The sequence below is a fragment of the Labrus mixtus genome, chromosome 5 (genome assembly GCF_963584025.1).
Source record: "Labrus mixtus chromosome 5, fLabMix1.1, whole genome shotgun sequence".
Lineage (NCBI taxonomy): Eukaryota > Metazoa > Chordata > Actinopteri > Labriformes > Labridae > Labrus > Labrus mixtus.
In genome coordinates this window covers 25,352,333-25,370,887 of record NC_083616.1, presented here as the reverse complement: position 1 = coordinate 25,370,887, position 18,555 = coordinate 25,352,333, and the positions used below count along the sequence as shown (strand labels likewise).

Genomic DNA, 18,555 nt, shown 5'->3' with positions numbered 1-18,555 from the left:
GTGGGGCGGGATCTGCGCTGAAACCACAACTCCTTGTTCTCTGATTGGCCAGTTTTTGCCCGACAGTGCTAGAAGTGTCAATGTGATGCCTCATCGGAAAAATGCATAGATTTCGCAACTATAAAGGATATCTCTGACAGACAAGAACTATTTGGTTTCATTAGAAGAAGAAAAAAAGGGCAGGGCAACAAGTGCAGTTTTTTTCCCAAACAAACTCAATAAATCCACAGGTAGATTACTCAGGTAAGTGAAAATGTGAGCTTGAGCTTTTTTATTGTCAGAGAAAAGATCAGAACAATACAAGACACTTCAGGTTACATGGGAAACAGCGAGCTGACTAGTTCATTATAAGATCAGATGAACAGACACATTATCCTGCATTATTATAGTGTCCATACTCATTCTAGCATCCTTAGTGCAATACGATATTGTTATTGATAAGAACTTTGAGGGGCCTTCTGAAGCCCCAGTTCAGGAGTTCCCATGGTAACAAAAACATTATGTAAAACTGTGATGGGCTTGGACAGAGGGAAAGGTTTCAGTTTTACTCCTCGCTGCAGTTTCAGACAGGACTGACAGCAGAGCTTTCTAAAGAGATGTTAATTTAGAGTAGAGATGTTTACTTAGCAAAGAATGACAACAACACAATGTGCGTTTCTGAGAGCCTGGTTACTCTCTCCTCCACTCAGCTGCAGAACCACTGTTTAATACGCTTACACATATTTGTCTAAACTCCTTTAATGTCCCTTTAACCAAAACCTCAAGGACATTTTTAAACGTTCTGAGCATCAGCATTATAACAGATGTGTCACTGCTAACAATGTGTCTGTATTCCCCTTGTATCTTATGGTCTTCTTGCTTTCCTTATTTGACTAACTGTATATGAATCCATGTCATCCCCCAACTTCATAATCTTAAAGAAGATAATGTTTATTTTTCTGGAATGTTTGATGACTAAGAACACTATCCATTCCTGTACATGGGAACTAAACAGACATTGTTAGGATGCTTAAAAGGACTGCCCAAAAAACATGCGTCTGTGCCATGTTTATGAGCATTTGACCCGGCTGTCCAACCATAAAAAGTAAAGCAAAGTATTTTTTTAAAACAGCAACTACCTACACTCCAATGAATTGAACGCACAGACAGAATTTTCAAAACCTTTGGCAGAAACCCCTTGTGGTTACCATGAATTATAAAAGAATACAAAATTGTTCTGAAACAGTTTATGAAGAGTGTTGCAACATAAAACTTGATATCATAGTCGTGACAATGCTGGAATTGTATTCAATGAAACAACAAAACAACAACAATCAAATTTTAATATCAAAAGTACAAAAAGAAACATTATTCATAAAACAATTATTTACACATTTAATTTTAAGGCCGTCATCTCTGTCTGCAGGATGAAACAGGAGAGCTTTCCTACAGGTGTCCTCGACCTGTCGTTTTACAAAGTACAAAGTGAAGCATGTGTTGTCATTTGCATGCTCAAACACCTGCATGTCAATTTTATCCACACATGCAAAAACACCGTCATTAATCTTCATCGCTGCTCCATGCATCCTGAAAGGCAGGGTTCGCCGAGGGCCGTTCTGCCGCACCCTGTAAGGAATCAAAAACATGAAGGTTTATTATGAAGTGTGAATTAATGAACTCTTCTTCAAATACAAATCCAACAGGTAGAACAACCATTTACAGTATGGGTAAACAAGGTAACCAGACATCCTTGTCAAATTTAGATGACAGGAATTTTCATGACTGATCAAAACTACTGCCGAGTTCACTAGATTAAATAAACCGACTTGTTAAACTGGAATCAGGCGAGTGAGGGGGATCTGCTTGTGACACACGGAGCATTACTACAAGCATGACAGAGTTGTCACGACAAAGCTGGAGGGGTTGTTGCTCCTGTATTTGAAGTTATGTCACTGTGAAACCGGGTTACACTGAGGTGTTTTTTGTTTCTCTATTCCTGAGATGAGATGCTCGTCTATGATCACATTTCTGCCATGGAGACGAATGAAGAAAATCAAAGTTTCATCTCCTTGAATTCTTAGCCTGGAGCTTTGAATACAAAATAATGATTAAAAATATGCCTGCACTATATGACAATAATGTGGTTAATGTTGCTCAATTACCTAATGATATGGAGTGGGATAAACAAAAAATTAAAGAGTGCATATTAGCTACAACTCACAGTCTCTTTGTCTATCTGCTGATCACGTTTTACACATGGTCCCTCTTAAATCCAACATAAATCCAAAAAGCAGTTTTTAATTGGCACTAATTAACTAATTAATACTTGTATTATTTTATTGGACTTGTACCGTATTTGCACTGTCTGACTCTTCTTCCACATCTGAGGCACGAAGCACAGGAACCCACGCCAGGATGTTACAGTCTTTCCCTCCGCTGTACAGCTCCTGCAGAAGAAGGCAAACAAGGACACCTCAGTTCTGACTCAAAGGAAATCAAATCAGCATAAGCTTCACCTTGAGGCAAATACAAAAGACAGACAGGCAAACCAGGTGAATAAAAAGTATGACGGGGAACAAGTGTAAAACCATTCACCAAACTCAAAGTCACAGGACACGTTCTCTATGTTCTGAGGTTGTTTAATGTTATTACATCAGATCAGAGGCCACACAAAAAATTTAAGAAAAAAGGAAAAGAAAAAAAAAAAAGTGAAACACATTCTCAAGACGAGACGTCTTTACTTGAACTCTGCCGGGTGACAGGCTGCAGGACCACATTCTTGTGTTATACATGTAAAACCCATGTTTGGCAGCGGAAGTAAACACAAGAGGCCGTGGGATGAACATGCCATTGATACCATCCCTATTATGATTAAAGGTGTGAGTGTTGTGATAACTATGTACAGCTAGTGCAAAGATAAGAAATGATCGAGATGTTTCCCAGCACATAGGTTTAAAACATATAAGTGTCAAATGTTCTAAACCTGGGAGATGTGTAATAAATCCAGATAATGTTGTGTTTCTCCTGAGAATGTTATCATATCCTCTTTAACATCCTCTAGTTCAATTTCAGGGGAAACCCCAGAAAATATGTCAGAGACAAGCAGCCATCATCGAATGTTGAAAAGTGAAGCCAGCGCAGAAGTGCAAAAAAACCTGCAGTTCTTAGAGTGGCCACTTGAGGATGGCTGCTCCCCATGAAGCCCCTTTAGGTCCCATTGTAAAATGCCCATTTTTACAGCAGCAATAATCAGGTTTACAGCCTGGTTTAAAACTTTTTTTTTTTTTGTCTCTGAAGCTCATTTCTTGATGGGTAAAAATTCTGTTGGGGATGATATTTTTTTTCACAACGCATCAGTATCGAGCATTTCCAGCATCCCTGAATAGCTGCAGTGCCGGGACAAAATATTTCCTGAGGTAATTACAGATTACACTCACGACAGCGCGAGATAATACGATGCATGTGGTATAAAACGGTATAAAAAGCCTACCTACAAACAAATCAACAAACACACATACGGCCATTGTACCGAACCGTTAAAACTGAGTGTTTTAGTCTGAAAAAAAAGTTTTTAATGCTGTTTCGGTGTCTAACTTCCCGTCCGCTTGTTCTTTTCTGTGCTAAATTGATGCGTTGTGCTCTTGTGTAAGAGTAATTCATACATTTGCACAATAAAAGTCAAGGCTGAGTGTTTAGTGACAGATGGATAAAATATTAAATAGAAATATTTGCTTTGGTTTGATATAACATCTGATCAGTTGCAAAATAAGTGATTTTATGTGTCCATTGTAAATTCGGGGATGTTAGGTATTGGCCTCGTAAAAATCTGATTGCTCATATAAAATAATCAAATATGGGAAGAATAATAGTTGGATTGGCATAGAAGAAGAAAAAAATGAATTCTTTGGATAGGGATGTGTCGTGTGTATTTTCTTTGATCAGGTCCTGCAAACTTTTCAGCTACATTTATGGATATTGGCAGGTCTTGTACAGAGCTTGTTGGTAGAAGCCAAATAATTCTGGTCTTCGACTGCAAGGAAACAGAAGTTTTAGATATTGTTTTAGGAATGCTATTTAGTTTTTTTTTGCAACATCACATCCAAGTCCAACTGGCTCTTTATGTTTCATTCTGAGAGTTTACTAAGAGGTCATGGTTTTTGTGCTTTGAGAGCGAAACTACTACTGGATGACTTCTTAGAGTCACAGTTGATACTGTTGATAGGATAAGAGCAGTGAGTGGGATCACACAGACAACATGTCTGTATTTGCATGAACAGTAGCTCAGTATAGCTCGGGAAATGTTGACCTAACCACCATATCTGTCTGGATGGAAGTGGCTCATGGAGGCTGCCATGGTGATTGCAAATTTCTAATCGGTGACATCAGTCCAAACACAGAAAGGGCTGAGGAACTCAAACTAAAGCTGAAAGACAGAAACTGAGCTCTCATTATGTAATCTAGGTTATCGATGGAAATACAAACGAAGGAAAATGTTGGGTGTCCCTGCCAGGTGCAGGAAACATTCACCACCTGGGACTTTGTCTCTCACCTGGTAGTCTGGGTGGAACTCGCAGCAGTCGACGTTGTTGTAGTGACCCCTCAGCATGGTGACCAGCTGTCCTGTGTGGAGGGCGTACACGGCTACCGAGCTGCCGCACGGCACAAACACGAACTCGGGGCTGCAGCCGCGCGACACAGTGAACTGAAGCCTCTTACGGCTCTCGTTGCAGACCTTCCCATAATTGACCTGTGAGGTGAACAGAGAGGGCACACAAGGTTCAGCTCGTGTGTGTGTGTGTGTAAATGTCAGCGTGTAGAGTTCCTAAAAGGCTTAATAATTTAAAGCTCCTGTGAGGAGGTTTCAGCTGCTTATGAAATAGACTGAAATTCATTTTGATGCTTCTTTATGACCTACAAAAGCAAACCAGACCATCAGGAATAAAACCGATTATTTATACATGGCTATTATTAATTCCTGATTTCTCCAAGAGTGATAAAAGAAAGCAGAATGATGGGGGCTTGTGGTGTAGTGGTTGGTGCGTGCAACCCATCCAGGAGGCTGTAGTCCTCCAAGCGGGCGGGTTCGAGTCCGATCAGTGGCTTATTTGTCATTTGCATGTCATTCCCCACTCTCTCTCTCTCTCACCCTGATTTCTGACTCTGTCCACTGTCCTATCTCTAGAATAAAAAAAAAAGCTAAAATAAAAGCTTTCAAAAAATAAAGAAAAGAAAGCAGAGAGATTGTTTTAAAGAATACTTTTTAAAACCAGAAAATTATTTAGAGCTACAGCTTTCACCACAGGGGTCGCCACAATGAACCAAAACAGAAAGTTCCTCACAGGAGCTTTAAGACAATTGCCTGGGTGATTGTTCATTTTCCATTGTGTTTGACATGTTGAGTTGCTGGGTATAGAACACCAAAAAAAATATACCCTTATACCAAGAACATAACATAGAATTCAACAACTGCAGATCTAGATCTTCAAGTTGCCCTGTGGACTTTTCTTGTAAGCAAACAAAAGCTGTGTTAACATTGAGCTTTAATCACCAACATGCACTCCTTTTTTTAAATCTCTGTCCATTTCCTCTTAAGTCCTTTGTCACCCTGTTCAGAAAAATGGTTTCATACATTTAGTTGGTTAGAGTTATTTATTTTTCTCACAAAATCTCCAAACCAATATTTTATTATTGTTTTATAACAGTGTTTTACTATCGTCTAAACCGATGTTAGAGCACAGTAGAAACCATTTTCAGGACTTTGTATTGTAGAACCAGCACCTGCATGTTCGTCCACACATTCTTATTTCCATAAAAGACAAAACGGGGAAATAACTGATGAAAATAAGCTTCAACTGAGCTCAAAAGCCTCAGACAGGAAACAAAGGGCCTTTCATTTCGACAAAGACTAATATTTCAGGACCTGTGGTTACCCTGAAATCAAGACAAACAGGTACAGACGAGGAAACTACTTCACTGAATGTGCACTGAATGTGCAATGTATTCTTATATCACTTTATTTAAAGGCAGAAACTCACACTATCTCATCCCCAATCCAACTCTGATCTTTACCTAGGAGGGACTCCCACCCAGGAGTCACTAGTTGTTTCACGCTACAGCCTGAAGATGGAAACATGTCCACCATGGCAACAGCAGCGGAGCAGGAAATTAGAACAGCGGACTGAGTGAGACCAAGTGAGAAGACAGCAAAGCTCTCCTAAGCTTTAGGATAAGGTTATGTTTTGTTTTTTTTGTATCGTGGGGTTGGATAAATAATTTTCCCTTATAATATGGAGACACTTTAAAGGAAAGTTTCTGTTGCCTGGTTGGTTTGGTCTTGGCCCAAACCTTGATTCAGAGGAATCCCAGTGAGCGACTCCAGTCAACTTAACTGCCAAAACAAATATTGTCAAGGAGGCCTTTTCAGAAATGCAGGTATTTAAGAGCAGCCTGCCCTTGATATCTTCCCTCTCTCCTGTGTCACAGCATGAGATCAGCTGTGGAAATCACAGTGCAGTGTTGACAAAATATCCATCATTTGGAAAACATGAAGCAGCAGAGGGAGTATGTTCATTTTAAAATGATTTATTCTACCTAAAAGAGATAAAGGGAGGAAAATCCAGCACGCCAGATCATCTTTAATTCTGCAGATTAAAACCAAAAAAATCGGCTTTATAAAGACCAGAGAAGGATGGAGTATTATAAACGTATATACCCATATTAACAAACCCATCGTAAAGGGGCGGTGCTATCTGATGTTCAAAGGTTATTAAGAGCTAAGGGATAGCCTCTGATTTTGTATAGTTGATTTCATAGCCTGTGAACCGCCCGAAAGTTTTAATGATCTCAATAACTCCAAAGATGGAGACTTCCGAGATGCTTCAGAATAACAAAACGTCATCGGCGTAGAGAGAAGCACATTAGCTGAATTTCATCTGTAGTCCTAAGGCATGTACTGAGATAAAAAAAAAAAAATACAATTTTACAATTTCAAGACATCTCAAACTGAAGAGCTTGTCAATTTTTAACTTGGTTCAAAATGTTTTCATTCAGGTAAGTTTGACAAAATGTCCCAGATATTTAAATCAGGTTCTCATGTTCATGTTCATACAGCAGGCTTGGTTCAACTTCCAAATCCATATGAATGGTGGGTGACAACATGTAGTAAAAGGAAGAGCAGGGATCAGTGCTTGGTATCCTGACCCACTTAAAACTTGCACAGCAGCATTCTGCGTAAGCAGCAGGGCCTCTACAGCCTTTAGGTAGCCCAAAGGACAAGAAATCACACTGACACCTAATCTGAGAGTAATGGCAGTGTACTTGAGCTTTTAGGAATGTGGTAATCAATGTTTACACAAGCAGTGCTTAATTGTTTCTGACTTTCTGGGCAGTTACAACAGGCGAGAATGACTTATTTTACTCTCATTCATTTCAGGAAGTTGATATACTTAACACATACAATTGAGAGATTCAAAGCAGTGGCTTGTTTCACCAGGTATGTGCACTTTCTGTCTTAAGTCTGCATGTGAAGTCGACACTAAAACATGCGCTCAAACTAGTTAGGTTTTGACAGTAGTTGTGTCATTGTTTGGTTGCACCACTGAGATGTAAGGTTCATATTTACAAGTAGGTACAGCGTGACATCAAAACCAACCAATATTGTCCCAGATATGACACTTTCACTTCCAGTGGTCAATCAGTTTAAAGCATTTTCTAATGCACTGTTTGTTCCAGTAAATCAACAAATAACTTTTTCAACAATTCATACATAGTTTGATTTTTATCCCCCAGTTACGACCGCAACCTTCCTGGTGTTACGGTCTAAGTGAGTGACGCGCCCCTGCACACAAGATGATGATTTTTCAGTGATATTTGTGGTCTTTATCTTGACTCGGTCTTGATCCCTAAATGTCTTGGTCTTGTCTCGGTCTCGCCCTTCCTTGGTCTCGGAGCACTCTGGTCTCAGGTACGTCTTGGTCCCGCCCAGTGTGGTCTTGACTACAACACTACACAACATCATGCAAAGGTATGCATTTGTAAATCCCCCCCCCCCCCCCAAAAAAAAAAAATCAAAAAACAACAAATCAAGTGTAACCTGTCTTTCAGAGATGACCACATAAGAACAGTTTTCCCAAGTTTATGAAAAACCAACCTGCAAAGAATCATCAGGACATTGGGAGTATTCATTCAAATGTTGCTCCACACCTTCACTGATCTTGCAGACCCTTTTCATTTGAATTGACCAAAGTGTTAATCCAAAGTGGCTCACTCTCCTCTCAAACACATTCACACAATCCTCCTTACCAGTGTGTTTTCCCCAGTGGCACTATTCCATAGTCGCATCCTGTCATCAGTCCCCGTGGTGAGAAGATAGAGGCCATCTCCACTAAAGCACAGGCCGTTCACTCTGCCATTATGAGCTGTGTTCACTGGTAAAACACACGGAGGACAAGGTTACAATGTGCTTGTTAAGAACTAACAGTGCATACTTTCTCTCATATTTATCAACGGCGGTGCTTTTAGGGCATTTTCTGTCAAACCCCTTGTCGCCTATCATTTCAAAGAGCAGCTGAGGAAGACTGGTTTCCTTTAACTAGCATTTGGCACATGCAAGAAAAACAGCTACTGCATGTGCACAATGTTAACCTCTCCTCCACATAGACATGCTCCCCTGTGCTAACCTGAATAACCTGAAAGTCCCAGCTGTTAGGAGGAACCGTGTTACTTTTCTGTTATATCATGATTTTTTAAAATGTTTCATTGTAGTGCAATGATACAGGTACATCTTACGCTGTGTTCGCATATGCACATGAGATTTCAGGACAGTCAGCCCCTTCTTTAAACAAAGTCTTAAACTTCTACCAAGAGCCCTGCCCACTGTGGATCAATGATGCAATGCTGTGGAGAAAAAGAAGATGAAAAGGGAAGAGGTAACAGTACCTGCCTCAGAGGAGGCTTTCGACTTGTCTCCGTTGTGCTGGTCCAGAGTGAGGAGACTACCAGAAGCCCGACGCACATCCCACACTTTCACTTTGCTGTCTGCACTTCGAGGGAAAATGAGTAGAGTTACAATAGTTTTACACTCTCCCATAAATGTTTTACAAATAACACTAAGAATGGTCATTCAATTTTGTATCTCAAGGGTTTATACGTACGACTTTGGCTTAAAATTGCGAGTTTGATAAACACTATTCGTTTTTAAGGTCAGTTTTCTGTTGGGAATTTTAAATGCTCCTCCGTCATAGCTTAACATTGACTTCTCTCAGTGCCTCTCTGTGCCTGTTGTTTTCAAAATCACTTACAGTCCGCAGGGACAGCGGCACATCAATCCCACTTGGTTAATTAGCAGGTCTAATGTAGCATAAAGCAGGCTGGGGACTGTATCTGCCATATGCTGTACTGATAGGGCTACTACAGTGGCTTTTCGATAGCAATCTGGTGTTATTATCCTTGACTCGGAGTCGCAGTGTAACCAGATTGGTGGGAGGTAAATGACAAGAACTCATGAAAGTTTAAAGAAAGTGTATGGCCTCCACATTCCCAACAGTCAACTGTCAGTTGGGAATTTGGGAATGTTATGGTGGACCATGCTCAGATTTTTTCGGGCCTGCCCCCTTATCCAGCATTTCTGGAAGAAAGCAGCAACAATATCAGAAACTCTGAGTTTCACTATGAGTATAACAACACCCCCTCTATCTTGGACATATTCCTGATGGACTGAGTAAACATGATGCCTACCTTTTAAAGCTCTTACTGGCATCAAGCAAAGAGGCCTTTTCAAAGTGATGGCTTTAGAAAAAAGGCCCTGCTGCTGGCTCTTTTCTTATCAACATTGTTAAACAATGACATCTTTTAGAACAGGTGACCTACTTCATACGGCTCCAAAAAGAACTGGGGGTGCGGTGTTATATTGATTCAGCCAGTGAAACAGACTTTTAATGATTAATGGATGCATCACGTGCAGTACCTAGCTTGAATAAGGTACATTTTTTGCCTTCATGTACAGATAGCTCCCTGACCTCATGAACACCATAGACTGTTAATATTAATGGATGAAGCACGAGTCACGTCAGCCATCTGTTACAGCAGGGGGATCCGGAGGTTCATCCTCAGCAGCCTGAAAGGAAGTCCTGTCTCAGCCTAACTTTCATTCAACCTAACGACAGGCTTAGAGCCGGAGCTGGAGCGGGTTTTAAGCCTTACGACAAACCGTTACATTGCGCCCACCTGTCAATCATGTCAGCTACACGCCTTACAATCGATAACACTTATCATTCATAAAATCAAAATGGAGCTATTTTAAATAAAATCCCCCTCCCTACAGTGTTTGCCCAGTATTACAATAACTAATTATACATATTTTGTTTTTGTACCAGGTTGTAAACATGTTTATTTCTGCTATAAAAATGTTTTTTTTAGCTGTGGTGTGTATGTGACTTCAGCGGCTCTCGGGGCCGGCCTCAAGTGGACACTCAACGAACTGCAGGATTTTGCACTTCCGCATTGGTTTCATTTTTCAAGACTGGAGGTTGCTGCTTGATAAATGTGTCTTTCTTTTGTATATAGCTTCTTTTATTTTCTGTCTGTTTATTACTTGTTCTATTAGAAGGTCCCATATTCTGCTTTTTCTGGTTTTATATGCTCTTTAGTGTGTTTTCCAAGTGTCCTGTGCATGTTTAGGCACATCTATGTGCAAAAATTCAAAGTCCGCGGAAACGCGACTTCTCCTACGTCCTCCTGTTAGCTGTAGCATTAGCTGCATGTTCTAGCCCCCCTCCATAAAAATGTGTCAGTCTGACGTCATTGTCAGTGTGAGATCACTGATCTAAGCCCATTGGCTCGTTGTGGCAAGCCCTGCAGCTCATGTAGAAATTTCCGAGACGCGTGCTGAGCAACTGACCAATAACGACGGAGCGGATCGGCAGACCAATCAGAGCAGACTTGGCCCACGTGGGGTCTAACAGTGTGGGCTCTACAGAGCGTAGCGGACGGACTCAGAGCGTAGAGGGAGCAAGGAGGAGCAGTACATGAAAACAGACACTTTTTTCTGACTTTAGGTATTGTGAACATACAAAAGTAGGTACATAGATTAAATATATGAACCCCAAAAAGGGCATAATATGGGCTCTTTAACACTTTCTAAAAACTCTGTTAATAAAGTTGATCTTCATACTACAAGTGTTGCCTTACTTTTGTGACCTCTCCAAGCCGATCACTCTTCATGCACCTTGTTGGTGAAGTCAGTTCGAAAACCCCACTCTGCTTCTTCTTTAAGTGTTTATTATTGGTTTATTATTTTTCTATTGTAAATACTTATACATAAAAAGTGAAATAATGAATGAAATACTGTCAGCTAATAGAGCCTACCTGGCAGAAGCTAAGATGTGCTCGTATCTGGGCGACCACCGCACAGACAGCACCTCTGCCCTGTGACCTAAAAGGACAAAAATTTTGTTTATGCGAGAAGAAAAAAAACCCACTGAGCCACAAGAAAGGGTGTGTATTCTTGGTCTGCACTTAACTAACCTTGAAGAACATGAATCCGTGAACCAGACTTCAGGTCACACAGCTGGATTTTAGGGTTTTTGGTGCCAACTGAAAATAAGGGGGTAAAAAAAACAGTTAAGACCAAAAAGCTGCCATTAGGTTCTTCATAAAAACCTTAAAAAAGGATTACAAGGATAACTTAAAAGCTGAATATCCCATGATTCATCTAATCAATGTGTAATATTACATTCCAGCTAATCAACATTGTCCTAATTTACAGACAGTTACAAATATGGGAGTGTAATCTGCTACGATGAGTGTTTAAGGGAGAGGTGCTCTCCAAATGATACTAGTGTTCCAGGTTTCACAGATAAGGTGTGGTTATCAGACAGATCACTGATACAAACTTCTTATTAACACCAGCATGTATACCTGAAAGGAGGGCAGGGTGAGCGCTGCTGACATTAAACAGAACAACAACAAAAAAAGATGGTTGTCATTCAAATCTTAGTAGCCAAAGTCGCCCAGAATGAATGAGCTACTTGTGCTTTTCAAGGACAGACTCCCTTTAAAGCATCTTCCTGGGTGGAATGGTCCACTCCAAGGCTGTTTAAAAACCAGTTTGACAAGCATTTGTGACACGACTGAGAGGGAAAGACACAAAAAACCACACACTAGGGTTGTCTGTAGCTTAGCAAAAGGCGTGTCAGAGAGACTGCGTGCGCACCTTTGTGTGCATTTATGAGCACTCAGCAGGCATGAGTAACCTGTCGGTCCTGCCTGGTGACGCACCTAGATTCCTTCTCTTTTTTTTTTTTTTTTTTCTCCTCCAAAAGAAATCTGTCTTTGAACCTGAAATCATGCGTTACAAGCTTCTGTACCACTTCTGTCCCCTGAAGGTACATGTCATTTCATAACCTGTGTTAAAAGCTTTGAGTACAGGGAAGGGGCTTTGTGTGTGGCGTGCTGCAGGGAAACATGTAGTTCAATGCCTGGAGCAACATACTAATGACCGACAGGGTGACTGATGGGCTTGTTTTTGGCACATAATGACAGGGGGTTGAAACTGTGTCACTAAACTAAGCCAAACAAAAAAACAAACACACCTGCAATGAGACTGTGCTTCCTGGCGATGGGGGACATGTGGTGGTTGTAGACGTTGCCCTCAAACTCAAAGACTTCAGCAGGCTGAGGAATCACAAAGTGAAAGAACAGAAGTGGAGAAAGACAAAGAGAGAGGGTCAGGGTCAATCAGCTACCTGCATGGTCAGTGCCACATTCAAGCCATTATCATAGGGTGTGCATCAAATATACATGCATGACCTCAAACAGAACCCTTGAGAATAAGTTTTACTCTGGTACAAATTCACAACAGAGCAGGGAACAAGGTCAGAGAAGGGATAAGGTAAAAAAATAAAATTAATGCAAGTAGAGATGGAGGGCAATGCAGCTCAGAGCTCAGAAGGCAGATCACCCCAAGCAGCAGCAGCAGCAGCAGCAGCGGTCACAATGCAAATTCTTCAGCAAATATAAAAAGCCTCTCTGTGCCCCATCTGTCAGTGTGTGCCAGCACCGGCATAGACTCAGCCAATGGGCAAACACGCAAACACACACACACACACACACACACACACACACACACATACATACACACACCAGACACACACAAGGCTCTGTTTGCACAACAGCACCACACATACAAACACACTATGTGCACTACATTGCAAAGCACACAATAAAGTGCAAATACATGACCACAATAAATAATTTAATGGTTCTGTGTGTGCGTGTGTGTGTTGTTGTGGGAACCAGAGAAAGAAACACACAGACTGAGACAAACAAAAGGTCGGCTGATTCCTTTCTGTCCCTTCCCTGACCTTTCGAGGTAACCGTGGTGCCAGCGTAACTCTAGCACAGCCCAGGGCCTGCCATATGGGACTTTGTGGCACGGAAAGGTAGGAAGCATGAAGCAGAAAATAGAGAAAAAGAGAGCGGAAGAGACAGAGCAGAGGGCAAAAGTCTGTCGGGGACTTTCATTACCTTCAACGTTTCTGTGTCCCACACTTTCATGGTCTTGTCAAAGGAACTGGAGATGAACATGCCCGTGTCATACGGATACCACTGGACCGTCTCCACACTGAATTTGTGCACATGCCGACTCGACCTTTATTGAAAAGACAAAGGGAAACATTTGCTCAGAAAGCCACACCGATTCTTTGAGTCCCTCTTCAAACACACAGCACGTTAAAACAGTGTAAGCTATCATACTCAATGTAAAAAAAAAACAAGCTATATTAGCACGACACAGCCTTATGCAACATTCTCCTGTAGTTTGGTTCATTCATGTGGATTTGAAATTTGATGTTTCAAAGTCAGTATACATTTTGATATGACAGTGTAGACTGAGGTAACATTGCCTCTTGTAGCCATCTGCAAGAACATCAGAGCAATGTGTTCAAGTCTTCAAATAAAATATAGTAGGATGTTTCTGCTCACACCAACATTTAAAGACGATCTGAGGGGAGAAACACATACACTCTTGTATGTAGAGTATGTAGCCTAATTGAACATGTCAGTGAACAAGACTTGAAACACTTTGGTGGTGTGAGAGTTTTATGCAATGGCGCCCTCTCATGGACAAAGAGGGTAAAGGGAGTTACACTAACCTGCCTACTGTGCTAACCGCCTTGCAGGTGTACTGCTGCTTCCCGCCGAAGTTCTCCAGGTCATAGATTACGATCACACCGTCCGCTCCGCCAGACAACATGCTAAACAACACAGACAGTTAAACATGTTTGTGTGTGTACTAAATGCTTTTCATCCAAAAATCATCTGTTGAAATTAAGTATTATGTCTTTAAAGAGTTCTGTGGTGTAGTAATTTGGCATTCAGTAACAGTAACGTAGTCACGAGTGGACCTACTATCTGCCTTCTACTGCTTCAATATCAATGGTGTTGATGCCATTTCCATGGATTCTGTCCACGTCTCTGTCAGGATTCAACTTCAGACTGAGCACCCTTTAAGACACACAGACAGACAGAAGAGCTTTACATCACTGGGGACTTCATTTTTCATATTATCAAAAGATAAACGATTAAAAAAAAAAATGGAATACAACAACAAACCCTTGTGTAGCAAATTAGATACATAATGGAAATATGACAAACTAATCAGTTAATGGATCCAAAGAGGATTAACTGTAGGCAAATTATGGAATTGGTATATCATGCAAGTACACTGAACAAAACATAAAAAGAGAAATTAAATAATAAGAGAAATAAGATAAGTGTTGTGTTTACATTTAAAATCAATATTCATTTCTCAATTTTTCCCCGAGTTGAAATCAAAGATCCAAGATTGTTTTATGTAGGTGAACCTTACGTTGGTCACAATAAAAGGCCCACTTGAAAATGTGCAGTCTTATCACACAGCACATTGCCACAGATGCCCCAAGGTTTGAGGGAGCGTGCAATTGGCATACTGACTGCAGGAATGTCCAGCGGAGCAAAGAGGGAACGTTCATTTCTCTATCATAAGCCGTCTCCAAAGTCGTTTCAGAGAATTTGGCAGAACATCCGACCAGCCTCACAAGCACAGACCACGTGTAACCACACCAGATCAGGACCTCCACATCCGGCATTTTCACCTGCAACATCGTCCGAGACGAGCCACCCAGACGGCTGATGAAACAATTAGTTTGCATAACCAAACAATCTCTGCACATACTGTCAGAAACCGTCTCAGGGAAGCTCATCTGTATGCTCATCGTCCTCACTGGGGTCTTGACCTTACTGCAGTTCATGGAGTTGGCAATTTCTCACCTTTCATAAGGTCTGGCACTTTGGAGAAGGGTTCTTTTCACTGATTAATCACCATGCTCACTGTACCAGGCAGATGGCAGATTGTATGGGTGACTGTGGGGTTATGGTATGGTCAGACATATGCAAACACAGGTGCATTTTAATGATGGCCTTTCAAATGCATAGAGATACCATGGCCAGATCCTGAGGCCCATTGTTGTGCCAATCATCCATCACCTCATGTTGCAGAATGATAACGCACAGCCTCATGTTGCAAGGATCTGTACCCAATTGCTGGAAGATGAAAACATCCCATTTCTTGCATGGTCCGGACATGTCACACGATGAGCATGTTTGGGACGCTTAGGATCGGCATATGCGACAGCTTGTTCAAGTTCCTGCCAATATCCAGCAACTTTGCACAGCCATTGAAGAGTGCAACGACTTTCCACAGTGCACTATCAGCAACCTGAACAACTACACTGCCTGGCCAAAAAAAAAAGATCACACACTCTAATATTTCGTTGGACCGCCTTTAGCTTTGATTACGATTATTGTTTCGATAAGCTTCTGCAATGTCACAAGATTTATTTCCGTCCAGTGTTGCATTCATTTTTCACCAATAAATCGTATTGATGATGGGAGAGTCGGTCCACTGCGCAAAGTCTTCTCCAGGACATCCCAAAGATTCTACAATGGGGTTAAGGTCTGGACTCTGTGGTGGCCAATCCATGTGTGAAAATGATGTCTCATGCTCCCTGAACCACTCTTTCACAATTTGAGCCCGATGAATCCTGGCATTGTCATCTTGGAATATGCCCATGCCATCAAGGAAGAAAAAATCCATTGATGGAATAACCTGGTCATTCAGTATATTCAGGTAGTCAGCAGGCACATAATGTTGCTGAACCTAGACCTGACCAACTGCAGCAAACCCAGATCATAGCACTGCCCCCACAGGCTTGTACAGTAAGCACAAGGCATGATGGGTGCATCACTTCATCTGCCTCTCTTCTTACCCTGATCACTCTGGAACAGGGGAAATCTTCCTTCCAGCTTTTAATAATGCGTTGGACAGTTCTTAACCCAATTTTAGTAGTTTCTGCAATCTCCTTAGATGTTTTCTCTGCTTGATGCATGCCAATGATTTGACTCTTCTCAAACAGACTTAACATCTTTTCCACGACCACAGGATGGGTCTTTCAACACAGAAGTTTAAGAAATGAGAAGCTACTCATTGCATCAGTTGGGGTTAAATAACTTGTTGCCAGCTGAACGATAATCGCCCATGCAGTTATTATCCAATGGGAGGCTCTTACCTATTTGCTTAGTTAAAGCCAGGGCCCTTTCCGAATTGTCACAGTTCAGTAGGCAGTACGTACTTTTCAGTAGGGAGTTTCAGTAGACTGAACTCTCGTGGTCATTCAGTATGCATTTTTTGGGTCCACCTCAGTATACTGAACATTTCAGTATGGATACTGACTTCCGGGTTTCATGCAGTATGGATCGGATGCGTGCTTTCAGGAAATGAATTGTATTTTACCACCCACAATGCAGTGCGAAATTAAACGTAAATCGTCACTTCTCCAAATCAAAACAAAGGAGCGTGGATTAATTTAATCAATTTTTAATCTAGAGTTAAAGTCCCGACTGAAATCACTACTTTTAATTAACAACAGAAAATATAACAAATGTCTGCATTATTATAAAACCTTTCTCCCTCTATTTAAATAATGATTTCACTATGTAAATGCGTCTTTATTGGTTTATTTTACTTTATATTCTGTATATTACTGTCTTTCATTTGTTCTTTCCTTTATGTACTGTATGTTATTTAGTTATTTAATCTGCCTTTTACTTGATTTACATTGTGAAATTGTTTTTTGTTTACCTGACTGTATATGTGCATTACTCCTCTTGAATAAAGCTAAACAAAAAAAACGTCACTTCTATACTGAATGAATCAGAACAAGTAGGAACAAATATCTGCCTACTGTGTGTGCATACTGAATAGTAGGTACTAAACAGTATACAGCACGGATAGTACGTACTGCCTACTGCCTACTGAAAGATTGAGTAGGTACTTGGCAATTCGGATACGGCCCTGGTGGCGACTTTTTCTTTTTGGACAGGCAGTGTATATGCAAAGGAGATGTGTTGCACTGTTTGAGACAAATGGTGGCAACACCAGATATCGACAGGCTTTGTGAAGAGGCATTTTGTGTACATAGAAAGGGGCTGTTACCTTTTTCAACTAGTGAAAAATTGGAGCAAAAACAAAAGTGTTGCGTTAATAATCTTGTTTAGAGTGAAAGGCTATCAAATAAATGCGTCTCCAATCTTCATACTTTCCTCTACAGGGACCTAAACATACCCTAAACATATCCTAAACATATCCTAAACATATCCTAAACATACCCTAAACATATCCTAAATATATCCTAAACATACCCTAAACATATCCTAAACATATCCTAAACATACCCTAACCCTAAACATATCCTAAACATATCCTAAATATATCCTAAACATACCCTAAACATATCCTAAACATATCCTAAACATATCCTAAACATATCCTAAACATACCCTAAATATACCCTAAACATATCCTAAACATACCCTAACCCTAAACATATCCTAAACATACCCTAAACATATCCTAAACATACCCTAACCCTAAACATATCCTAAACATACCCTAACCCTAAACATATCCTAAACATACCCTAACCCTAAACATACCCTAAACATACCCTAAACATATCCTAATATAAAGGTACATTGTGTAATATAAACACAACTCTTTGTCTGTCCATTAAAACTTTCCCTTTACCTGCATCCCTCCTCACCTTCTTGTTGACTCAGCACGTCTCAGACGCAGAGGATCATCCAAACCAGCTTGTCGAGCCGTCAGAAATCCCAACATCGTTTCGATTTGAAGGATGTTTCTCTTATTTTAAGAGGAAGGCGAGAAGGTGCTCTGTGCTACTGTTAGCAGGCATGTTGTTTTCACTGGAATACGTTTTTAATGAAGTCGAATCGAGTCGAAACAGACATGCTGGTGTTCATAACTTCCGTATTAGCAATATTTGTTAGTTAAAAGTAAACATGGTGCTTTCCTCTGATGTCCAGCGTTTATTTTACCATGATTTCAACTAACTTCGTAGCAAGCTTCACACAATGGGCAACCATGTTGGGAAGTGACGTCGTTTCAACCACGAATGCGCTGATTGGCCGGTCAAGTTTAATCCTCCAATCACCAAACAGTTTATTGACTCTCTTCCCCAA

General features: G+C 40.8%; 1 protein-coding gene across 1 annotated transcript; it reads right to left on the bottom strand.

Annotated features, from left to right (window-relative positions):
• Window positions 1–244: 244 nt before the first annotated feature.
• ercc8 (excision repair cross-complementation group 8) lies at window positions 245–18,454 on the bottom strand. Its single transcript, XM_061038787.1, has 12 exons — window positions 18,117–18,454; window positions 14,386–14,481; window positions 14,130–14,231; window positions 13,504–13,627; window positions 12,570–12,651; window positions 11,503–11,571; window positions 11,344–11,410; window positions 8,917–9,020; window positions 8,281–8,405; window positions 4,529–4,726; window positions 2,331–2,426; window positions 245–1,605 (listed from the first exon to the last, which is right to left on the bottom strand). Exons 1-12 carry the CDS (start codon window positions 18,191–18,193, stop codon window positions 1,540–1,542), a joined length of 1,206 nt encoding a protein of 401 aa, XP_060894770.1. The 5' UTR covers window positions 18,194–18,454; the 3' UTR covers window positions 245–1,539.
• Between the last annotated feature and the right edge of the window lie 101 nt (window positions 18,455–18,555).

Excerpts from the sequence above, each read along its gene's own strand:
- ercc8 (XM_061038787.1), bottom strand. The coding sequence starts at position 18,193 with ATGTTGGGATTTCTGACGGCTCGACAAGCTGGTTTGGATGATCCTCTG. Across the intron at positions 9,021-11,343 it reads CACATCTTAGCTTCTGCCAG|TGCAGACAGCAAAGTGAAAG; the intron begins GTAGGCTCTATT and ends TTTCCCTCGAAG. Across the intron at positions 2,427-4,528 it reads AGTTCCACCCAGACTACCAG|GAGCTGTACAGCGGAGGGAA; the intron begins GTGAGAGACAAA and ends CTTCTTCTGCAG.